The 26,723-nt window shown below is 32.6% G+C and overlaps 1 protein-coding gene across 4 annotated transcripts in view; it reads right to left on the minus strand.

Moving 5' to 3' along the window:
• Window positions 1-1,767: 1,767 nt before the first annotated feature.
• Window positions 1,768-26,723, minus strand: part of LOC118198590 (cell growth regulator with RING finger domain protein 1-like) — a 59,553-nt gene continuing 34,597 nt past the window's right edge. For 3 of the 4 annotated variants that reach the window (XM_035370304.2, XM_035370303.2, XM_035370301.2), the window contains 4 exons: window positions 23,396-23,576; window positions 23,144-23,300; window positions 7,733-7,840; window positions 1,768-2,183 (listed from right to left, as the gene is read on the minus strand). In XM_035370304.2, coding sequence (XP_035226195.1) covers window positions 1,968-2,183; window positions 7,733-7,840; window positions 23,144-23,300; window positions 23,396-23,576 — 662 coding nt within the window. In that variant the 3' untranslated portion in view covers window positions 1,768-1,967. Of the gene's footprint in view, window positions 2,184-7,732; window positions 7,841-23,143; window positions 23,308-23,395; window positions 23,577-26,723 lie in introns of all 4 variants that reach the window. The other variant, XM_035370305.2, reaches the window with a different exon arrangement.

The following is a 26,723-nucleotide window of genomic DNA, read 5'->3' on the forward strand; positions in this document are numbered from 1 at the left end:
CAATTATATTCAAAATTTCTTTGGTATTGGAACAATAAAAATTGTTTCTACTTATTTATTAATTAATGCTAAAGTTGAACAAAAATAACAACTAAATAGCTATCGTTAATCTTAAAAATCAAAGCAAGTATATAATCTGAAGCACACTTAAAGTATCTCAGGGGCAAAATAAGAAATCAAAATGCAACTGGAAACTTAATACTGTAAATGTTTTATAGAAAACCCAGATGCTTAAAAAAGCAGCATTTTGGAAGAAAGGTCAGAAGATATGGGGAACTATTCAAACAAATGCAGAAACAGGTGCAAGAAAGTTTTATGTTACACTCAATGGAGAAAACACTGGAGGGTAATTTTGGACACAGGCGGGCTCCGCTGCTTCATAAAACAGCAGCATTGAAATGCAAAATGATCCATGCACCACTATTTCTGAAGCACTTCTATCTGGCAAAGAGCAGCAGAGTAAACTACTTTTATTGAAAACCTCTTTCGTTTGTTTTGCTTGAGCTTACTTCAGCACATTTCCCTCGAGGTATAATGTATGTAAAACTGGAAATATTTGCTATTGAAAATTTAAAAAATGTGCAAATGTAAAATAAATGATTATTTTAAATGTAGTTGAAAAGTCAGAATAGGAAATATTAATGTGTTTTTAACTATTGCAAATGGATGGTATGAAGATGACTGGTGATGCAGAGATGACAAAGATTATAGTTTCTTTTTTTAAAAAAAATCAAAACAAAGCTACTGGTCCATTCAACAAGGTATAGAATTTTTTCAAAAAAAAGCCTGCTTAATTTTCAAGGATAAAAAACTAGGATGTTGATGGTATATCAATCAGTATTACACTTGTGTATTATGAGATCCCAAGGTTTGAACTCTACAGTCGACAATAGCTCAGCCAGTGTTAATATTAAACTAAATGGCAATTAAAAATTTAAACAGCAGAAATCACTAAGGGAAAAATTTATGAAAATAAAGCATCTAGCACTCATTAATTAGCAGAAAAAATGAAAAATAATAAAGATGAAATCATCACAATTATTTCAGCTATGAAAAAAAGAACACATAATCACTGAATGCATTTTTAAGACAGTGTGACAACTCATGAAAAAAATGCATAATTACTATGCTTGCCCTTCCTGCACTGGCTTAAGAAAATTAATTTCTTTAAAGAATTTGGTGCATTCAGCTTAAAAAAGTTAGCCAATCATGAATTTTCTCTTAATATTAACAGCTAAACAGATCAAGGTTTGTCATTGGTATGTTACTTTTTAAGCCTACTCTTAAATACATATGGCAAGTACTACTTTGAAACTTCCTTAATGTAGAATTAAAATGGAGCACATTGGAGCAATAACATTTAACTATCTGCATGTCGTATTAATTTATTACTTCTTTACAGCAAACCATGGACTTTCTCAAAACTAGAAATTATGATGGAATTCTTAAGAAGTAATTCTTTAAATAGTTAAAAAGACAAAAAATTTCCCACACTTAAATGTTGATAGTACAGTTCAGCAAAAATATTATAGGATGTATTCTCAAATTGCCTCAATTAGTATCTCCTTTTGATTAAATGCAATCTTTTGCAATCACCTCCAGTGGAACAAAGATAGAAATTATAAAAGATTAAATACAATTTTCATGTTTATGCAGAGATACATGACGCTGGGGAATGGATATGATCTCTAGTATAAGAAGTCCTGCTTCAAAAGTACAAACGCTTAAAAATAGCTTATTTTTAAATAGTAAACAGTCTGATTTGAATGTTTTTGTTAAATACATTTATTCAAACAACAAATACATGCTATATAAATATTTAAAAGCACCATCTTGGTTTAACAACACTTGCTCCAATATGAAGCAACTGAATATTTTACAATTTATGAAAAACAAATTACACAAAAATTGTTTATGAAATGAAACACCTTTGTAAATTCAAGTCAATGAATATATCACAATTAGAATTAATTACTTCTAGAAGCATCAAGTAGTTCAAAATAAAAGTAGGCTGGTCCCCGACACACTGGACAGGTTTTGCAAAATTCAGAGCAAACACTGCAGACACAAGCATGACGACAAGGCAGAAAAACAGGTGAGACTGCTCTGTGATAACATGCAATGCAAAGAACAAAAGGCTCACCATCTGAATGTGATATCTCAGGTGAAGAGAGAAAAATTTTCTAAAAAATAAAAGATGGTCAGGAATTACATAATTTTATACATTCTTAAGTATATGGAATCACATTAAACCTAAAAATTAAATAATATTGCTATCAGAGAACAAAATTCTAGAATTATGCAATACTGGCCCAAATATAAAACGGCCTCACATATAAAATGTCCTGGTGCATTTTTTAATATGTATTATCAGGAGGGGGTAAAGGAGCTTTCATGCAATATAACAACAAAAAAGAACATTTATTTTGTATAAAACTACAAACTGATGATTGAAAATGCAGGAACCATCTACAATTATGACTTACTGTTAACTCTCGTGCAAATTTTGGATCTTTTCTCGGAAAATACAAACAGATTTAAATATGAAGTCATTAATGTAGCTGGACTTCATTGCTGGAGGCTTCTGTCTTAAAGACATCAATCAGCAACCAGAAAATAGTCTCTTAATGCAAAACGAAGGCCATACAAAAGGATAAGGCCAAAAACTTCTTAGCCACACTTGAGTTGCTTCTATAGTGGACATGAAATTAAATGCCATCCAGTATTCTAAAGTAAGAATCAGTATAGTATGCTATAAGCACATATAAATGAGTTCATAAACGAAATATTATTATTGACAGTGCAATTCAATGGTAATTCTGATGTCATGCAGAACATGGGATTACAGCACATGAATCCCATCAAATACATATCACACTTCATGCAGCTAGTTTTGTTTCACCTCAGTCAATGGCAAGTTTGCTTTTCTTCATTCCAAGTTCATTATTTTTCACCACTGATGTGCAAATACTCTTTATCAATCTCTGAGATGGCAGAATGGAACCAGATAGATGTAAATCAGCAGAAAGAAGCTACAACTTCTACATGCCTATGTCAGTGAATAGATGATCCCATTATTCAAGCTTGATACTTACAGCTGGCTAAAGACCAATTTTGCAAATCAATAAGATGGTGAACATTCCAAAGTGCCAGCAATTCTTTAATCACATCATGAGATCATTAAAAGATTAATATTTTATCACCACATGAAAACTCAGATTCTGCTAAACATACTAAGACAGATATTTTGGATTCCTGATGGTAGAAGAACAATATGATCCATTGCTTTGAAGTGTGTGATATGTAAAACGTACTGTAAGAAATTGGACACTGTCACTGCACTTTTGCCAGAGAACATAGTTATGTGAAGCTTCTGTTTCTTAATTGTGAAATAAGCCTTGCTGGCTCAATACACTTGAAATAAAATCAGAAATTATAGATCTGTGCATTTAATTGCATCGTTGATTGATTTTAACACCTTGAGTTCGGAACTTCACTCTAAACAAAATCCTTATTAGCTCTATGTAGATTCATAGCTCAAAGAGGGAGATGCAAAATTATCTATTGTGATAATGGCAAAAATTTTGTTGGAGCTTCAAACTAGTTTCAAAGTTTAGATTGGTATCATATCACTGCTGATACATTTATTTGCCAAATAAAGTGAAAATTCAACACACTTACTGCCTCATGGTGGGAGAGATTGATAGATTAGGTCATGCTTCCTTAACTTATGAAGAAATGACAACAGTGCTCTGTGACTGTGAATAAATTATCAATTCTCATCCGTTGACTTATGTTACTGAGAACAATAAACTTGTTCTTTTTGAGTCCTGCAATGATTTTATAAAAAATATAAACATATGGAATTCTAGATTGTGATGCAAGCACATCATAAGAGCTTAAACAATCAGAATGGCGAGATATAGACAACGTTTGCAAGACAACTGCAGGAAAAGATTTCAAAATGAATATCTAGAAATATCTCATTTAAAAATCAGAGACTAAAAAATATCACCTCAAATATCTCAATCATATATCTGAGGATACTGCTTTATATAAAAATGACAGCACTAAAAGGATGAATTGGTCACTTAAGAAAATAATAAAGGTCTTAAGACTTCAAACTACATAATAGTTAGATACTTAAGACTAATTTGTACCCACTAGAAATATTTATTTCTAATATTATCATCATCTCAAAAGAGCTCTCGTTTCGGTGGGAGATGAGCCTACAACACCTAACTCTGAAACTGGATGTCCCATACCAGTTTTTACCAGAATGACATGAGGAATTAAGATACCCAAAAAACTGAATTTGTGACTTTTTATAGATGCCCATTTTTAAATTTTTTGTATTTATGCCCATTTTTATATATTTTGTAAATATTTTTTCAAGTTATGGTACCTATATAAAGTGTTATGATTCGCACTCGATGCAAGTATTATCAGCATTTTAGCTTCATCATGTAAGTTAAGCTTTTAAAGTCAAATGTCAACTTAGGTGGGAGCATGTCCAGCCATGCTTTCTTAGTTCTGAGTAAGTAAAGAACGTGGAGGATGAAAGAGATTATTTAAATTCAATGGTTCAGTGACTAGTTTATTGAAATTGTTTTGGCAACTTCACTCAACTTCCTTTTCGAATTCTTATAGTGGTAGTTGGTGGTTGCATTTTCAGCTGAGTGAAACATACTGATGTTAAGAAAAATATGAGTATAAAATTCATGCTGAATCTTAATTAATGTGAGAATAATTTTGTTTTGAGAAGGTTGAGAAATTTATATGCTTGAACAAAATGAGTGTGTACACACTAATACAGTATAAACATTCTGTGTTATAAAATCGAAGTGTAGTTTATTAACTATGTTACAAAATCTATCTTTTGATTTGGACTTTATTGCTTGGGTGGAGTATTTTTTCCCATTGCAGTGTAAGTCAGTAAAAGACATTAAAGGTACTAAATGTTCAAAACTTTACAACAATGTATTCCAATTCCTTTAAAAATTCTGTTGGTATCTTTCATATTACAAAATACACATCCAACAAAAAGTTTTTTAATTAATTCGAACAGGAGGCATACATCAGATGTGAAATAAATAAAGCAGTAAGATGTTAAGTTTTAAACAATCTTAATTGAATATATAGACCTACTGAATCAGATGACTACAATACATCCAAAAAAATTTTATAATGATGAATTAGTAAATAAAATTTATCTTAAAAATCAGAGAGAATAAAATTTAACCAATTAAAAATTAAATAAATAAAACATTCCTTGATCATAAATTATGATTTTGAACCTCCTCCTTTTAATAAAAGAACCTTATGAAAGTATGCTAAATGCAGCTACTTTTTACACATATTTACCAATGACATTTTAAAATAAATTATTTTTAAAACATCTTGCAATTATGTCATTATTAGTACAATTTATGTCGTCATTATGAAATTAAGCATGTGACAAAGTATTCAAACCTCACAGAAAATGAATAATAATTAAAATTAAGTTTAAAACAGAATGCATCATAGCAAAGCAGTTTATTTCTTTAAAGAAAGATAATGAAGCAGGAACTAAAAGTCAGTTTACGAACACCTAATTTATTAGTGACGAAAGGAAAAACATTTACCAATGGTGAATTAATTAAATATTGCTTGCATGCGGCAGCCGTAGAAATGAGCCCAGAGAAAGGATATATGTTCTGATTTGTCGGTCTTTCAGCGAAAACAGCTGTTAAAAGACTTGAGGACATTGGGAGCCACATCAAGAGTCGATTGAAAGACAAGGCAAAATATTTCAAATGATTTTCATTGGCTGTTAATTAGTTGAAAGATACTACTGATACTACACAACTGTTGGTGCTTATTTGAGGGGTCAATGCTGAATTTGAGTTGATTGAAGAATTAGCTTCTATGAATAGTCTATGGAACAACTATAGGTGAAGATATCTTTAAGGAAGTCAAGAAAGTGACAATAGGATATAATAGGCTCAGGTATTTAAATTCTTAAGATTTTGCTTCATTTACTCTATGGAAATAATTTAAATATGCAAATATAATCACCACTACAAATATTGCAATTTAACTTACTTTTTTAATTAATTTTTATTCAAAATATTGGAATTTTATCTATATATTAGATGAAATAACGTGTTCAAAAATTCAAATATTCAATAAAAATCAGATTTTATGGGAATTATTTTTCCATGTTGCACTAAACTGCAATATGCACTCAGGCACAGTAATATTCAGTGCTAGAAAATAATGAGCCAACAGGGGAACTTCATTCTGCCTGAATCGACAGTGAAGAGGTTAAATGCTGCAGTCTTTTTGGCTTTTCCTGCAAAAATTCACACAGCATAAAATGTCCTATGTGTTACTCGGTTCAAATGAGATCAATTTCTAATAACTAAACTGCAAATTTATAATAATAATATTAAAGCAACCAACACTACATGATATGCTTAAGCACATGAATGAGCTCATTGTTATATGAAGGAAAATTTCTCAATCACAATAAAAGCTAACAAAAAGAACTTTTATTATATTTTCAATGGCAAAATCACTTCAAAAGACTTCATCCTCAGCACTGTAAAATTAAAAAAAGTTGGTAAAGATTATGAAATGTTTTTATATGGGCCCCTGTATGTATGAAAGCCTTTTTCTTAACCTCCAATAGAATATATATATAAAAAAAAGAGAAGAGTATCAAACAAATGAATTTTTTACCAAAAGTTACATACAAACATTGTTACTAGTCAATAAAGTCACCATGAAAATTCAGGCATTTGTCATACCACTGAATAAGCTTTCTAATCACCTCTTCAAAGAACACTGCGGCCAGTGATGTGAGCTAGGCCTGAATATTCAAACATTCAAAACAACAGATAAATACCGAGTTCTGAACTTGTATGCCTTCATGACACTACCCACTCTCATAATGCTGCGATAACCCAACAGGTTCTGTAGTAGCTTAAATGGAATGGGTTTCATCACTTGGCATACAGCGCCTACTTAACACTGAGTGGACAAACTGGATAATAGGACACCAAAGATTACAGACAAATAAGAAGCTACAAAACATTCAGGTCCATTTCACATCACTGGCAGCAACATTCTTTAAAGAAGGGACCAGAAAGCTCACCCAGTAATATGACAAATCCTGTAACTTCATGGTGATTTGGTCGAAAAGTAATCATGTTTATGCATAACATATGGTAATCATTTAATTTTTCTTTATTCTTTTTTATGATCCAACGGAGCTTGAGAAAAAACAGCCCTTGTATAATTAGCAAAACTTATTAAAAAAACAGAACATTTGATTTTCGTATGACAAAAATTGCCATATTTTAACTTCAAAATTTGGGAATTTTCTGTCTTTTTTCAACTTCCCTCAAGAGTTCAGTTAAAAAATAAAATGAAATAATTCCAGGTTGATTTTTCTCCCATTTAATGCCATTTAGCAATAGTCTGTTATGATCAACCTGTGTGTAATATTCTTTAATTTATAATTTTGTTAATTAATACGGTATCCCGAAAAAAATCCTCGCAAAAGTAAATGTTTTCAGACACTAAAAATATGTTACTTAAAAAAGTGAGGAATTTTATTCAGCTAACTAAAAAAGAAACTGTTTTTTTTTTCAATTGTTCGCAGTGAAAACAATATTAATCACACATATTCCTAATATACATTTGATTAGTAAACTTTGAAAATTATTATTCATAAAGATTTTCCTACCTTTATAGAACCAACAGGACCAGATGAAAGTTTCACATACTGCCCATACAGCTGAGATTTAAATTTTAGTAAATTATCAGAAACATGAACAACATTCGCCATTGCCACCTAAAATGTTAGATTATATACTGTTTAACAGTTATTTATTTCTGTACATTTTAAATACAACATAATGCCTTTTTAAATCCCTAAGTGGCATGACTGCCTTTACCAGGTCATGATATCTTTTTCTCACTTGGTATATATTTAGTTTATAATTTTTTATTTTTTACTTTCTTTAATGATATAAATATCAGTTTAATAAATGCAAGTTTATGAAAACAAACACTAAAATAAGTAATTATTTAAAATTAGCTAATTAATGCTATTTATATACAGATCTTCATGAGAAAAATCAAAAAGTCGTGCCACTCAGAGGGTTAAAACTTTATCAGTTTTTCCCTTTATATATAATAAATACAAGAGCCAAGATCCAGAACTATCCAGACTTTGGTGATTCTAGATTTTAGATCATCAATTTAAATTAGATATGACGAGAGGCAGGAATTATGAAATTAAAATTGCGAAAAGTTGTTTATGAAACAAGGAAGCATTTATGACCAGGAATCAAAACTAACGAAAAAGCTCTACATACATTCGCATTTTTTATTAAAACTTTCTTTCAATATAAGTTGTTCAAGCTGTTTTCTTTTTGTGCCAATACTTTAATTTTACAGATAAACAATTTTCTACTTCAGTTACAAAGTTCGATTGTTGAAGTCGTGTGTGCAAAGAATCCCTACTAAACAAGCGATCAAAAGTTTTTCACTCACCACAACTTCTTTGTCACCTTCTTCACTATCAGTATCGATATTTACAGGATTTAAAAACCATTCAATAGATTTTTACCATCCATTACTTGACTGGGGCACTGTCATCACAGTGGAAGACAACTTTCATTTAACACAACTTCTTCATACTTCACAAATTATTAGTTGGAAGATTTCTCTTTTTCGTTGATAGCTGAAAATCTTTAAGTTTGTGGCCTTCATAACCATCAAGATGAAATGTGGTAGCTGGCTCTAAATTACAACAAACACTTTTTTTTTATATAACTGCAGACACATCCTCCTATGGCGCTGCAAATCTCCACATAGCAGATTTGATGTTAAAATATTTCAAAACATTTTTAATACTATAGCCCCTGTTTAGAAAATTTAGCAGAGATTTTAAAGAGACTACTTTATATCTGCGATTCAATCCATTGGCTGAAAGGCAGCTTTATATTATGGTGGCTAATATATCCCTTTGGCAGAGAAGCGTACCATTTAAGAGGTTGCTCAGGGCAGGAGAGAATATTCTAAAGAAGAGGGAAGTAAACGAGGGTCACTACCTCAGAATAATAGTGAAATATAGTATGGAGAAAAGAATAATATAAAGATGTTGACTTTTACCAAAACTTCAACCCTTCAGTGGCTGTGTGATTAAGGAATTCTTTCTTCTCAAATATGCACAATATCTGTCAGTTGTTAATTTATTATGCGAACCATGTTCTTTGTAGCCCAATAAGGTGCATAACTGGAACGTGGGCTGAACTTCATGATGATCATCAATAGGTTAAGTATGCACTAAACAGTTATTTATAATCATGACAATTTCATCATTTAGTAAACCAAATGATTTCAAATGTCGCCAAGCCTTGGATATGTAATCATTTTCAAATAAATCATTAATGCTTATTAATCTAATCATTAATAATCATTAATGTTATCATCTGCACTCCTTTCATTTGAATGATGGATAATGGGGAAAATCTTTATTCCTTTAAATAGAAAATGTCATTTACATTTTCCCGATAAGAAAAGCTTACATTTGTGCATTCCTGCAACATCTGCACATGCTGAAATCGTTAGTCTCGCTTTGAAATCTTTGTCACAAGTTGGGGCACATTCTGCAGAAGCAGCCAAGCTATTTTGGAAAACATATTGCCAGAAATGACTAGTTTTTCAACATACTTTATAGATCTTACTGCAGTTCCAGAATTAGACTCTTTTCAAAATAATCAAAAATTCAAATTCCAATTCTGAGAAGACAGCTGTAATAATAAAAGCTTGCAAACTATATGCTGGATCAAATTTGAAAGCTTAGGAAAAGCATAACGTATTATGTTAATTGCACTTAAGTTTCTTGAAATCTAATTTTCTTCCTTCACTGCTGCTATGTCAACAAAAGATAGCTAGTATAAGCAACATCTCACTTCAAACAAATATGACTTGGAATTTCACATGTTGTTTAGGTCAGACAGAAAAATACTAAGCCCCACAACCACTCAGGGGCTTGAAAGTACTCCCATTGACATCAATCAATGTATTGCTATTGGCAATGATGTGATTCATTAGCCAGCAGGTGTTTGAAAGTAACATGCGGAAGTCTCAGTCAGGAAAATATTCCTTTTACAACATACCATCATTTTCTTGAATATTATATCCTCCATTTTTAGACTTTAGAAGGAAAAAGAATTTTCCAAGTTGTCCAAAGGTCTGGATTTTGGACTATGTACTATACATATCTCAAACAAGAAATGTATTATAATAAATGAAGTCTTTTTATTGTGCATTTAAATAAATAATATTAGGTTATAAAATATGACATTAGTAGATGGCTTCTAATGAGGTAAATACTAAAACAAAATGTAAAATCAAGCAAAAAAAAAAAAAAAAAAACTTAAATACAAAGGTTCTGACTTCAAGGATAAATAACACAGATTAAAAAGAAAACTTTTAAGAAAATTATAATTGCAACTACACTTCCAAAATGAGTTTATACATGAAGTAATGTAATTATGAATTATTTTCTGACTAAAGATATAACATTACAAATTAGCTTTTGACTAAAGATAGTTGTACCAGTCTAATTTTATAAATCGCAGTAATCTTATTTTGATAAAAATGACAATATATACATACATCCAAGGTAAATCAATTAATAAAAAAAATATAAAAAAATTTTACAGTTTGGGGAGTATGCATTTTATTTCAATATATGTGAGCTGGTTACTCGTCAAGTTTAATTTCACCAGAACAAATTGTTAAGCACTTTTCTTAGTCTAACAATACAATGATTTGTGACAGAAAGCATTCTAATTAACCTTCTTGACTTTGACAAAAAAAAAATGCACAGTTTTTAACAGGGGTTTATGCTAAAGTATTTATTCTTCTTTTTCCAATAATAAATATCCAATAAAAGCTTTTGTTTTTCATCAAGTGTTTCAATTAAGTGGAGAACTCATATTAGCATATAACAATTTCCTTCATCGAAGGTTTGCAAACATGCAGGTGGAAATTAAGTTTACTCAAAAGAAGTACAGCTTTAACCCTTTCTGAATGGGCGTCCCATATAAGCATTCCCTAAGAACATCTCTTACAGCCGGGCGTCCCATCCACACATCACTAAAGATTGAATTCAGGGGATGGACGATGTGTATATGCATTTTAAGCTGGAACGTTTTTCTGAAGACCACTAGATGGCACCCTATGTCCATTACTTGTAAAATGAACACAGTTTTAGGTTCCTGATCTTGAGTTTGATATATTCTGCCTGACTTCGGTACTTTACTCATCAACTGTTGTGAGGGGGGAGCGTAAACAGAGGTGAGCTCTTTAAATAGCCACGTGCTAATATAAACATTCGTGTGTCTGATTTATATCCAATTCCTTATTTATTCCTTCCCTTTTCATTTTGGAAAGCCTCACCTCCAGTCTATTATGACACAAAGGCGCTATTTATCAGATGAAGAACACACTCGTATGGTTAATAAATCACTTACAAAAAACAGATGAGAATGATGATTCATTTTCTACGGAGTAAGAAAGTGATACTTCTTCTAAGAATTAGAAAGTAATACTCCTCCATGCTTCGAGATTTAACACACTCAGTCTTCAATTTAAATTTTATTACTTCATACTGTAAATAGTCTTTATTGTGTTGTTTTATTAATTTTAAACCTTACTGATGAATTTTATCAATTTAAACTTTGGAATAATTTGAATAGAGCTTCCGAAAATTATTTTACAAGATAAGCAATTTTTTAAATATATTTTCATGTAAAATAAAGAAAAAAGGTTATCAAATGCTAATTTTAACATACATAAGAACTCGAGTAATAATCTAAAATGGTACCAAAAATTACGATGCTAGAAGTGAAACTCCCCCCTCCCGATTTTGTTTATATAATTAGACTTAGCAATGTAAAACCCCTGTCCTGTGCGATGACTGCCTTCGAGTTCCTTCCGTCCTGCACGAGTGTCTTAAACAAAGGTGTGCCTCGCGAAAGGGTTAAAGACTATTTTTCTTTTTGATTTGATGATACTGCAGTGCTCAAGCCATAGAACAACAATCTGAGCACAAAATTCCTCAGTTTGCCTATCTGATACATCTTCAAAGATACTCAATACATAAATTGCAATATGGTGCTCAAACTGTAGTCGTACGTCCATTACGCTATGAATCTGAAAGCACTTCATGATAAATAAATTATTTTACAACAGAATGCATACATGAAATAAAGACAAGAAATAAAGACATTAGTTCCCTCCTTAAGTTTGTACTTAAGAACAATGTTCAAGTCTCAATGCCTTAGCCCCCAAATGGCCAGACACATACTGTTTGATCATAACATATCACATGTGATACAAAAATCCAGCTCTTTTTCTTATTTGAATTTTTCACTATTTTTTATTCGAAAATGCAAGAAAAATTTTTCAAGACTTACACATCAGTAGTGAGTTACTGTTATATTTCGGAACATGATGCCACTTCGGTGATATGTGGAATTATCTCCCTTGTTACATTACATCAATAATGAAATAGTCGAGAAGATAATATTAAGAAACATAATAGATTATCCATATGGAAAACTTGAGAATATTTACTTTTTCGAGGACTATGTATTATTAGATGAATCTCTAATGAAATAAAAGCCATACAGGCAATTCAATCCAACAGATACAGAAAACTTGGGTAAAAAGCTTTATAAACCATGAAAATCTGAATCAGTATACTATAACAATTTAAAATACACACAAATCAAAATAGTACACAATTCAGAAACTAGTACATCAAAAAAATGTTACATCTAAGGGCATGCCAATAGCTAACTATAGCTACCTCCCTGTTAATGGATAACTGTCATTCTTTACGGAACTTAACAGTCAATTAAAACTAGTGCCATGTGAACAATTGAATCCATTAGGAAGAACATGCTGAAAGACCTTAAAACTACAATTCTGAAATGATTTGAAAGTTATTTCAAAATTTTACAATGCTTTTTGGCTGCAAGATGGGAAGCTCTCTCTCTATATATATATATATAGAGAGAGAGAGAGTTCACAAAAGGCAAGGAAACTGAAACAATGGAAATGAGAGATATATGAGCAATCACTTATTGCAAAACCTAATATTATTTAAAAATATAATAACAACATGAACTCCAACCAATACCAAAACTTTTCAGTAGTCAACACAAAAGACATTTTTACAAATTTGAAAATGCCCATGTAAGGCATATTTTTTAGATAAATGATCATTAAATATTTCATTAACCATTAAATGTAATAACATTTAACTTAAAATCCAATCAAATAATGAGAAACACTTTTCGCAAATTATATGCATATTTAATTAGAAATTTTCATTTCACTATTCAAGCAGAAGTATCACTTAACCTAATAGCATATTATTAAAGTAAATGTTTCAAATCACAAATAATCAAACAGGACATCAGACCCCATAAATCATACATTTTTATCAGGTTTCTGTGGAGAAATAAACAAATTTTAGATACACAAGAATAATGCAAATAATCACCATCAAAAATCATTTATTTATAAATTATGAATGCAGAGATTTAGAAATAGCATGCTTTACAAGCTTAAGCTCTGAATTAGAGAATATTTTTTGTAACACAGTTCCTCATTTCCTTGCATTTAATTCTTGAATTAAAACTGCTTCAAGAGGGTTCAAGAGGCTTTTTTTTTTTTTTTTTTTTTTTTTTTTCCCTCTCCCCTCTAATTGGTTGAAATTTAGTCCAGTTTTTCATAACAGAAAAACTTCTTTTGCAAGCTGCAATCAGGTATTATTAAACCAGCAAGCATTACAGTAGGCAATATTTTGTATTTAATGCACTCATTCATATCTTTTAATTTTTCAGTTTCTCTTCATTCAATATTACTAAACAATTCTGAAATTGGTTTGAAATTATCTATTTGATACATAGAAAATTCAGTTTCTATTTGACAAAGATAATTTTCATCAATAATGGATGGGAAATTATTTAACCAAAAAACTAACAGATGAAAATGGTACTTTAGTTAATGTCAGTAACTTTATCATGTTTTAAAAATGGATCATTTAGAGGAAATTTATCCATTATATAAAGATGCAGATTTAAAAAAAAGGCTGCAATGAATTGAAAAATTCACTTTATTTTCACAATGAAGTCGGTTTTTGGCAACGAATTTCACTTTGTTTTCTTGCAAATTGGCATTTTTTTAAATATAAATTGTTTCTGCATTAATCACTAAATTTTAATTTTCTTCTTGTTTATTACACTTTTAAAATGGAATACATGTCACAGTAACACATGCGTTTTCTTCCGAAATTATCGATTGTTTTACGAATCTATAAATTCATTAAACATTCAACAAGTTCTCTTCTCAACTTACATATAAAAGAAACTTGCTGTTGCAAATCAAGCTTTATTTTTATAAACAAAGTATTCTTCAAAAATAATAACTACTGTTTGGTTATAGGCGTTTGTAACATTTTTTAATGTTTTCGATTTCTTTCCTTTAGTGGCACCTGCACGTATTAACACATTTAGCAGAAGTTGCAAAATTTTTGGAATGTGCCAACCATGTGCATAACCATTATTTCAGCAACTATGCTTATAACAATCTCTCAGTCAAGGAATGCCGCCATTTTCGTAGTATTCCAAGTTCCAATGGTTTTTATAAACAAATCATCATATTTTTTTGTTTAAACTTAGTTTAAAAGTATTAGTTGCGAAATATGCCAGCAATGGGAGAAACTGCAGTAAAATGTTTGCAGGAATGTTGAATTTTGCAGAGAATTTTCGAACAGAAAAACAAGAAAATGCATTTCATAGATGGCTGCTGTTGCCCAGGGTTCTACAAAGACAAGTCTCTGCAATTCTCTGATTTTTTTCAAGTGAAAACAGATTGCTGTGTACTTTGGAAGAAGAACAATGCAAAAAAAAATTAGATTTGAAGAATTTCATTCTTTAATGTATTACATAAACTTTATTTAATAATTCAAATTTGTATTTTAAATTTCTAGCAATTTAAAATACAAATTTATTATATTATATTTTCTCTCCATATGCTGATAATGTTTACCAACTTGCAATAAATACTGATAGTTTGGGAATCTCCAGAAAAGGTGCAAAAACCGCCAGTTTGCACCTGATGAGTAACTTTTATTTTTTCATCTGTAAAAAATCGCCAAATTAGGCCAAGGTGGTTGCATTAATATGTGCCTTAAAATGAAGAAAATATATTTCTTTTTTCTAAAACAGCAAATCAAGATCATGTTTGTCCATTGCAGAATCTGTAAAAGATGGAGAAAAAGTGAGATTGAGAAGAAGATGGAAAACTTAAGGCCAGTAACGAAATAATTGAATGAATTAAAAAAATTCTGAGAAAAAACTGTGAAACTCTAAAAAATATCCAAAGTTGAAAGGTGTAATTTAAAAATATACAGAATGTTTAAATAAAAATTATTACTTTATTCCACTCAAAATTCTCATTCTAGCTAAAACACATTATTCCCACTATTTTTTCTCCTTCTGGGGAACAGATCTGGAAAACTTCTCTTTTTGGTACCTTTAATTGTGCTGCCATGGTTGTCACAGTGCCCTAAACTGAATCAAAACCTTCCATGGTCATTTTATCTTGAAGGAAATGCAATAGGTTGGAAAGTAGAAGATGCAGTAAATAAGTTAGGTAATACTGATAATCATAATAGAATCAATGATTTTATTTCTCAGAAATGTCCATACCAGATGCAATGTACTACACACATTAGCGTCATGATGGATGATGAAAACTGGTTAGTCATTTTGTAGGCCACTTTTTATGCACAATGTTCTTAAATGCTCTAATAAGCTTTCATAATGTTCAGAGTTCATCTCAGTACATCTCTGCTTGCAGAACTTCGTCCAGGTCAAAAACACAATTCAAGTTTTCTGACAGCGAATCCTCATAGACACAAGTTTTTCAAAGAATTATTTACTCAAAGAACTTGTAAACTACATTCATCAGCATCCCCATAAAATAATATTGTCATGTGTTTCTTTCTGTAATTTAAAACAAAATTTCATGTTAATGCATTATTCCTTATCCATGACTTAAAAATTAAAACACATTTTAAGAATCGATGATAGTTAATTATGAAGATTAAATTAGATGCAAAGATTCAAACTTAACAACATTTATTTCACCTGCACTTCTAGACACACACGTGCGTATCCCTCGAACGTTCGGCAACTGACTGCCCTTGCTTTATGAGAATCTTAGAAGAGAAATTTGTACTCTGTAATCATGTGCTGCCATCTCTCGGCTGTTCTGGGGTTAAATTGGTAGAATGCTTTTCCAAATAGAATAAACCACAACAAGAGTATCCCCCCATAGTGAACAAGCGAAGTGAGAGAACGACAGCATTTACACAAAACTAGCATAAACAAGAAGGAATTTGAATGCTGGCTTGTCAGTTGCTGAAATCGTTTACATACATGAAATTAAATAAAAATAGAAAACAAAATAAAGTAATACAGGTTAAATATAATTAACATAATAAATGAAAATAAGAGTTTTTCAGTTCTGAAATTTTGTAGAGGATAAATGTGATGTGATGAACATTGAAAAGGAAATAATTCCTGAGTAATTATAAGCAAGTTAACCAATTTCTGTGATGAGTCTCTTGCAAAATTTCACAGTTCGTCCAGATTTCGTGGTTTTGGGATGGTTGACAGTTTCCATTAGTGTTTTCTAGGATTTTAGATTCATGCTCATGAGGAATTTGTTGTACTTCATCATTATATATGAATGCAGGTTTCGTTCTACCTATGGAAACACTGCTTTGTCTGCCATTTATGGATATTTTTATTACTTTGTCGCTTCAACTTATGACTTTGTGGGGACCTGTATATGGTTGAGTGAGGGGGGTGTTATTTTGTCCACATAAAGGAAAACATGTGTACACTTTTTCAATTCTGGGTGAACAAAGAATTTTGTTTGGTGATTTTGATTGGGAAATGGCTTTAACTGCTGCATTTGTGCCTGAAGTTTCTGTACATACTCATATGATGGAGTTGTATTTTGGGCACTTTGGGAAAATAAATCTGCTGAAGTCTTAGTGAAGTTCCATACACAAGATCAGCACTTGATCCTTGTATGTCAGTTTTAACAACAGCTCGAATGCCAAGGAGAACTGTTGGTAATGATTCAGTCCATCTTCGGTTTTCATGGGCTTTTAAAGAATTTTTCAAGACTCTGTGAAGACGTTCCACCAAGCCATTTGCTTGGGGATGAAAAGCTGTACTGCGAATTCTAGTTGTTCCCATAATTTGTGTGAGCTTACTGAACAGAGAAGACTCAAATTGGCAACCTTGATCTGTGGTGATGGTAGAAGGGCATCCGAAGCGGGATATCCATCCTTCAAACAAGGTTCTGCATACTGTTGCTGCTGTCATATCAGCGATGGGTATCACTTCTGGCCATCTGGTAAACCTGTCGATGATGGTGAGACAGTACATTTTGCCCTCAGAAGGAGGCAATGGTCCTATTAAATCCACATGCAGATGGGAAAACCTTGCACCTGATGTAGCAAATGTATCCAGAGGTGTTTTTGAATGCCTTTGAACTTTGGATCGCTGGCATGCATCACAACTTTTTACCCAATCTTTAATATTCTTTTTCATATTGGGCCATACATAGTGAGCAGAAATTAACTTGCAGGATCCTGTTATTCCTGGATGCGAGAGGCTGTAAAAATGGTTGAACACTATTTTACGAAAAGATGGTGGCACAAGAGGTCTTGGAATTCCGGTTGATACATCACAGATGAGTTCTGTTGCTGACACTGGGCTGGGCATGGACTTTATTTCCAGTGAATGATTGGTATTTGCAGATTTTGTAAATCATCAGCTTTTTGAGCACGACTAAATGCTTCAAAATCAAGAAACGAGGAATTTGAGATGTTGTTTATCTTGATTCTGGATAATGCATCTGCAACTGTATTATTTACAGCACTGGTATGACGAATGTCTGTGCTGAACTGAGAAATGAAATCAAGTTCACGCCACTGGCATGGGCTGCACTTCTCTGGCTTTTGCTTGAAAGCATAGATAAGAGGCTTTTGAACAGTGAAAATGAACAGTCTCGACCTCGAGTGAAATTTTGAACAGTCTCGACCTTTGAGCATGTGCCGGAATCTCTTCACAGCAGTGTAAATGGCCAATAGTTCTCGATCATAGGTTGAGAATTTTTGTTGACTGTTGGTGAGCTTGACAGAGAAGAAGGCAATTGGTTCCCAGTTGGTTGTGTTGAGCTGCATCAAGGAACCATCAACTGCAAGGTCACTGGCATCAACCCAAACACTAAGTTTGGCTCCTGGAACTGGATGACGAAGGAGAGTTGCGGTAGCTAGTGCAGTTTTGGCATCTGTAAATGCCTGTTCGCTAACCTCAGACCATTGAAGTGTTTCTTTTGGGTCATTTCGTTCAGGTTTTATGCTCTTTTTATTATTTTTGATACTCTCCAAAAATTTATTTAAGGGTGCTAATATGTGCGCTGCTCTAGGAATGAAACGTGGATAGAAAATAAATAGCCCTAAGAAGCATCTTAATTGAGTTATGGTATTGGGTTTAGGAAAGTTCAAAATACAGTCTACTCTATCTTTCAGTGGTTCAGTTCCTTCTTCGGATACTTTGACACCTAAGAAATTTATTGAGGTAACACCGAAAACACACTTAGAAGGTTTAAGGCTAAGGCCATAATTTTGCAATCTTTCAAAAAGAATTCTTAGATGCGAGATATGCACTTCCTCAGATTTAGATGCTAACAATATATCGTCTACAAATGCAACTTCATCAATAAATCTTTGGAATGTGGCTGCAGTATTACATAAGCCAAATTGCATGCGGCAGCTTTCAAATAAGCCAAAGGGAGTAATTATAGCACTTCTGTGAATATCATCAGGATGTATAGGAATTTGATGATAAGCTTTAATTAAATCAATGTGTGAGAAAATTTTGCAGCCATGGAGTTCAGAAGTGAAATCTAATATATTAGGAATGTTATAATTACCTTTTATCGTTTGTGCATTAAGGGCTCTGTAGTCTCTTACAGGACACCATTCTGTGCTATCTTTTTTTAGGGACCATATGCAAAGGTGATGCATAGTTACTTTTTGAGGGACGAATGTGGCCTAATTCTATCATATTTTGTAATTCTTCTTTGGCAATTCGTAGGCAGTCTGGGGCAAGACGTCGTGCTTTAGCAGTGACAGGAGGTCCTATGGTTTGGATATGATGCACTACTGTGTGCTTAATTTCTTGGTCAGCACAGGGTGGTTTTGTGATTTCTGGAAATTCTGATAATAATTTATGGTACATACTGTTGCCAGATACTGTCTTTATTGAATGTATTGCACTAACCCGTAAACTGCATTTAGAGCCAATATTAGTGTTTTTGTGTTCAAGAAATTGAGTAATCATAGTGCTCTGGCATTGGATTGCATGAGGATACAATAGTAACATTTTTATTTTTGAAATATTCTGATTTGTTTGTGTTATTACACAATGACTTGATTTAAATTATTTTCACAAAGTTTGGAAGGTTTCTACGGTTTTGTTTATTCCAAAGTCAAGTGGGGGGCCAAAACTATATGTTAATTAAAATTCTGTGCAAAAGTTTTAGATAAGTTTATTTCAAATACATTGTATGAATTAGAATGTAGAATGATTTTTATCATCAAAATAATATGGATTTACACCAGACCACTCTACAGAAAATGCTCTTTATGATCTTCTCCATATTATCAGCTCTCAAAAATCTGAATTCCATGTGGTTGTGGTCTCTTCAATGTCTCATGACCCTTTGATTCTATTAGATGGATATTTTTGCTCTTAACTCTTAGAGATTCTGGGATCTCCAAAAATATTTATAGAATCTTTCTCAGTTATTTTAATGAAAGACAAGTAATTTAGAGATTTAATATGGATATTTGTATTGAAAGAATGGTACAGAGAGGATGCCCATGAGGTTCCAGCAGTGCTTTGCTGCTCTGAAACACTAGAATGTTATGTTATGCTGATGCCATTTTATATGTCATTCATGAAAATTCTTTCAAAAGATTAGAGAAATTATTTTCAGCTGCTGTAAAGATCTAGGATTACGGTCCGAAAGAAAAAATCTGTTTTACCCAAAAGGTGGGAAGAAACTAGACCATCAACAACTAATATGTGAAGGTGTTAGAATTAATCGTGTTGAAAACCTTAAATACCTTACAGTTTTCTTCAATTGTGAATTGAATTTTGAGCACCATTTCAATTACGTTTATAAAAGAACAATTTCCATTCTGACATACTGAAAAGAAATTTCTCATTTGAGTCATTAGTATTGAAAAGTAACATTATTAGATAAATTTATAAAACAGTTATTATTCTCATTACAGTATATGATGTTGGAGATTGGGGGTTCCAGAGTTGCAGGCCTGCAGGAAATCAGAAATAAATTAGATACATTACAATGACCCTGTCTGCTACTTTTGACCAGATGTTTTAAAAGTCTCGACAGAAGTTGCTTGCATATTGGCCAGTATGGCACCCCTTTCAATATTTTGTTGCTTTTATTACGATAAATTTAAATTATGATAGCAAAATATTGATTTTTATTACTTACAAAGATTTTACTGCATATTACATGTTTTTCTTCTGTTTTTAATGTTATCCTTATACATCCTGCATTAAGAAAAGCAGCGGAATGTCAGAGACCAAATGTCTGCGTAGCTGAACTATGGTTCAGGTCATGACAATGGAATTTGTACAGCATATGTGGTTTATTTATACGGTACAGAACTAGATATGAAAAAATTAACCTCAATCTTACTACAGTCAAAAGTCTTTAATCCGGACTCGTCGGGACTTCGGCGATTCCGGATTATCGGTTTTTCCGGATTCTAGATCATCAGTTTAAATCTGGTAAGATGGCATGCACAAATTATAAAATTAAAAATACGAAACCATAATTTATGAAATAAAGAGCAATTATGATCTAAAGGGTATCAAAATTTACTAAAAAAAAGCTTAATATTTATTTGTTTACTTTCTTAAACATTTCTTTAAACGCGCGCATGCGTAAAGCATACATTACACATAGTCAAAATTAGAAAATTGCAAACAGAAAACTATTTGATGAGTATTCATGATATTTATAATGAAGACGAAGTTGATTTAAATCATATTAAAGACGGAGCACATCGAGATGAAATACTACTATTAGTAAGGAATTATAAGCTGAATAAAATAAAAACATTTGCTCTGAAGATAAGGATAGTGCTGACAGATCAACTTCCAGTTCATTGCGCCGTGTTGTCCCCCCCCCCGCCGCACAGCAGCGTTAAATTAATAAACATATTTTGGAATGGTTAGAGAATCAAAGGATTATGCCTTTATCCATTTTTTGAAGCAATTCCACTTTTTGTTTGATGGACATCGAACTATGCTTTCGCTTTGTAGATCCTTTGGTAGCTCCAGAATCGGAAATTCCTTTTGGCATAATTGAAAGTTCAAGCTTACTTTTATAAAATTGCTCTAACAGTCTACAAAAAATAATATGCCGGATCCAATAAGAAGATTAAGGAACAACGCAATCTGCAACATTAACTGAAATAGATAATTTTAGCTTAGCTTATAAGTCTGTTATACATTAAACATGCATGCGTAAATGTATTATGCGCATGCATTAAAGCATTATGCGTTGACGCATGCACAGAAAGTTTGTAGCTTTGAGGTCCGGATTATAGATCATTCCAGATTAAAGACTTTTGACTGTATTAGGTTTTTCAGGCCGAACTGGTTATGTATTTGCACATGGATTTATAAAACTCTGACTGTAAAAACACATATTAACATATATACAGACCCCTTTCTACTTTGGAAGCAGCAGCAGATGCTAATAATAATAATTTGGTCTCATATATAAAAAATGTCCTTGTAAAAGTTGAAAAAATTAATGAAGTGAAAATGAATTGAGTGAAAGCCCATATTGGTGTTATAGGTAACGATGGCTAGCATGCTGGCCAAAGAAAGATGCTATGGGTAATTCCAGGGATGCATTTGATATTCAAGCATCAGAATTGTTAACAGTAAAATCAAGGATTTTCAGAGAGGAGATAGAGAAAGCTTATCTTTCGAACTCTGAAGTTACTAAAAATATGAGAATGCTATGTGATATTCATTACAATCAGATAATTAGTGGGCACAGGCACTTGCAGGTATACCTGAAAAGATTTAATTTGCTAAGTAGTAATCTTTGTCATTTTTTTAATGCTGAAGACAATGCAGAATATTTCATTGAAGATTGCATGATTTTGCAAAATGTTAGGCAAAACCATGGCAACATAAAGGAATACTATTGCCACAAGAAGTAATTTAAATTTGCAAAGGAGATGAGTTGTATAAATGGTAATAAAATAGAAGTAAGAATTTTAGTTTGATGTTTTTAACTGCATATATTTTATTTATTGTTGTTAATCATTAGTTTTTTTTTTTTTTTTCCTTTGCATATGTGTGTTTGTTGGGTGTCCTGCATTAACCATTAAAAGTTGATTAATACTGGCTAGGAGGGTTGCAGCTCACTCATATATTACATTACATTATCTACCATCATCAGAACACCTAGTTCAAATCACTACTCACATCATCTCAATATATCTTCACAGTGATATGTCAGTACAACAAGCCCATCTACGTGAAGGTGGCAATACTACCTCTAAACTGACTCAGTTGATTGGACCATTGTTAAGTGACTATTCAAAATATTCTCTATTTCCTAACATAAATAATATTACACTTAACCCACACAAGGCTGTGCAATGTATCTTATGTTTGCTTTGAGCTGCAAGGTTCTTTTGCACTTTAAACCAACTATGTTCGCTTGCTATGTATTTTGTTATTTGCATATCTAACTAAGTAGTAGTTACATGTTAAGTTCCAAGATTGTAGAATAATTTAAACAGATGTGCACTTTCTTAATTTCAGATTTTTTTTACATTCCTCCATCAAAAAATAAAAAAATCCATAACACTCATTTATTCAAAGCATATAAAAATTCTAAAATTGGAAAAACTTACCACCAAATGTTGATTCACGTTAGCAGCTTTCTGCAATAACATAATGACAACAAAGGGATATGTCTGCCTTGAAGATGGAACATTTGTTTCAAATTGCGATTCATCAACATCCCATCTTGGCTTAAATTCAATCACTTTTTTATCCCCTGCAATTAATCTAAATGCTGTTAAGAAATATATCAACATCAGATTAATATGAATTATAAAAAAACTGCACACCATTTATGAACATGAATAAAATTTAAAGGATACAAAAGAGGGTCAGCTGAGCAGAGGCATTTGGTACTGAACTTTTCACACTGAACATGACTTATGATAGCTTTTTTTAGACTAGACCAGCTTTCATTCAACAGTATAAAGAGCTGATATATAGGAACTCCCCAAACAGCAAGCACATAGCAATCTTTTTCACAACTTAATGTACATTCTACACCTACAATAACGAACATCCAACAGTTATGCAAATATGTTTCAAGAATATGAGATATATCAAAATATATACCAATTTAAGTTTTAAAAATTTTCAACAATACAATGATTTCAGACTTATGCCCGCTCACAATAAAAGAAGCTTAAAAATATTTCGGCTGCATAAGCATTTCTTACACAAATCACCAAAATTTTTAGTTTGTGGGGTTATAAAATTTAGTCTCATGCAGGAAGGATATACTGTAGCAACGAGCTATTTATAGTGATCAGATCAGTGTAGATTCACTATATTATCAGATAGTGAACCTACATTGCGAGCCATAACATAAAGCAATAATACTACTATTGCATAAAGGAATACTATTTTCGTAGAATTCTAAAATGATTTCTACCCATCTCTTGTATAATCATAAAATTTTAATGCATTTTTAACTTCGAAAGCATAATTAAATATATCAATTCCATTTCTTACCTTTTTAAAATAACTTGGTTTTCTAACAATCAGTTTGTATCAAAAAGTAGTTTTCTACTTCTAGGTATACCTAGCATTCATATTCTTCAAATGTGCTAAAACTTATGTTGTTTTTCATTGCTTTCAGCGAGATTACTGGTTTCATCTGACCATGAGATTTGTTTTTTTTTTTATACATATTACCTTTCCTTCTTAATTTCTTTAATGTCCTAGTTATCATTTTAAACAAGAGAAAATTATGAAAACAAAGAATAAGAGGTTCAAGATACAAATCTAGCTAATAAATTCCCCCTTACTACCATTGTTTATGAGCAGATCTAAAAGGTTATGCTGCTTAATGTGTGAATATGTTTTCTACTAATTTCCATGATAAAACTATAAATTTAGGATGAACTATATTTTAAAAAATTACAAAAACATAAATAATTAGTATAATTCTTAATTGCTTATAACATATTCTTGTGTATATTTCTTTAAATTGTGAAGCATTTTTCAATACAATCAGTTAGTGAAATTTTATTATAAAATATAACATTTCTCAATTTCTTCCAAAGATTTATAAATACATGTGCAGTGTAAAAATATACACGGTATTTCTCAAAATTGAAAATTTGCAAGAGACAGTTCTAAATTTGTTTAAATACTTGAATTCTTTGATGAAGCTTGATTTTTAAGATAATTTCCTTAAATAAAGTTTGATAAATTTGTAACAGCAAGAATAAAATCATATTATCAAATTCATATAACTTGTATTTTTGTTTGATTATTAATATCCTTTCTGTGAGTTATGATGTTACTGAATGCAAATTAGAAATTTTAAAAAGAATTAATATTTTGTTTTAATACATTACAGCTATGCAACCGTCATTGGTATAGTGGGCAGTATTGCTGGCAGCCATATTGTTATACAGAGGTTTGAATTCCAGAGGGAGCTTGGATATTTGTAAATGCATACTACACTCACGTTTGTGAAAATTGCAACACCAAGAAGGAATCGTCATAATTGAATGCAATTTAATACACAGTTGAGTGGTAGTGGTACAAATAAATGATTAAATGTTCAAAGCAAACAAACAAGAACAAGAGATCAGAATCAGTATTTTGTGTGGCCACCACGCGCCGCAATAAGTGCTGCTACACGCATGGAGTCAAACAAAGTTTGAATGTCTGACTGAGGAAGAGCATTCCATATTGTTTGTACACGTACCCAAAGTTCGTCTACAGACGCAACAGGACGAGGATCACGAGCAAGACGCCGACCAATGACATCCCACACATGTTCAATTGGCGACATATCCGGGGAACACGCAGGCCAAGGAAGAAGCTGTACCTGCTGCGCTGCAAAGAAGGATTTAACAATCCGAGCAGTATGAGGGCAGGAATTGTCCTGTTGAAATACAGCGCCTGGCAAGCTTTGAAGGAAGGGAACAGCTTCGGGCTGTAGAACTTCACGGATATACCGGTTGCTGTTCAGATTGCCCACAATTCGTAGCAATTGAGATCGTCTATGATATGCTATGGCGCCCCAGACCATAACTCCGGGTGTTCGTCCACTGTGGCGTTCGATAATGCACTCCGGAAGGTGGCGTTCACCGGCATAGCGTCTGACACGAATGCGGCCATCATGGTACCACAAATTAAAGCGGGATTTGTCAGAAAACACGACATGCTGCCAATCAGCACGCCAGTCTCTATGCTGATTGGCCCATTGTAGCCGCAGGCGGCGATGGTCGTGCGTTAGGGGGATCCTGTATAAAGGAGTCCGTGCGCGCAGTCCACACTGCAGCAGACGTCTACGAATTGATGAAGCACACAATGAAGCACCTGTAGCTATTGACCACAGTGCTGCCAATTGTCTAGAGGAAGCTGTACGGTCCGTCCGCGCTATGCGGACCAGGTGTCTATCATCGCGAGCTGACGTCACATTTCGGGGTCCACTCCCGGATTTCCGAGTTGTCCGACACTCGTCCGTCCACTGCTTCCAAACGCGCATCACTGTGCTGCTGTTACGCTGCACACGAGAGGCTACTGCACGATACCACAATCCAGCTTCACGAAGGCCGATGATTCTCCCTCGTTCAAACTCTGTAAGTTATTCAAATCTCGCTCTCTTTCGTCGACGAGGCATAAGTACAGATTGAGTTAACGTTTACCACTAGCAGATAACCACCGATAACCATACACGCCTCGCTACAGCCGTCTATTTATTTGGATCCATCAGCCGTTCAGAGGGCGCTGCTCAGCATACGCATGCGCTACGGATTTGCAATTCTAATCATTTGCATATCATGCGCTACTTTGCATTTCCTGAAAATTTCAGCTCACTCGCGTAAGTCCTTCATGGTGTTGCAATTTTCACAAACGTGAGTGTATATGAAAGGCATGCAGGCACTTAAAATACGAGTAGTTCAAAAGTCCTCTTCAGAGGTTTGGTTGTAAGGAAAGAGAGGTGGAAGACCCTTGGATCAATCTTTCATGACGTTCTTCGTCAGAGCTAAGACAGACCTCCATTCTTGTGGTTATAAAATCAGTTGTCACCTATAATATAACTCGGGCACCATTCATGGCAATGAGGAGGATTAAATTACTAATGGGCACTAGTCATTCCCAATGAATGCACTAAGATGCAAGTGTCCAGCCATTTAAAACAACATTTTACAGCTACAGATTTGAAGTATA

The sequence above is a fragment of the Stegodyphus dumicola genome, chromosome X2, assembly GCF_044657685.1.
Source record: "Stegodyphus dumicola isolate Sdum_Otavi_A_Nest chromosome X2, ASM4465768v1".
NCBI classification, from domain to species: domain Eukaryota; kingdom Metazoa; phylum Arthropoda; class Arachnida; order Araneae; family Eresidae; genus Stegodyphus; species Stegodyphus dumicola.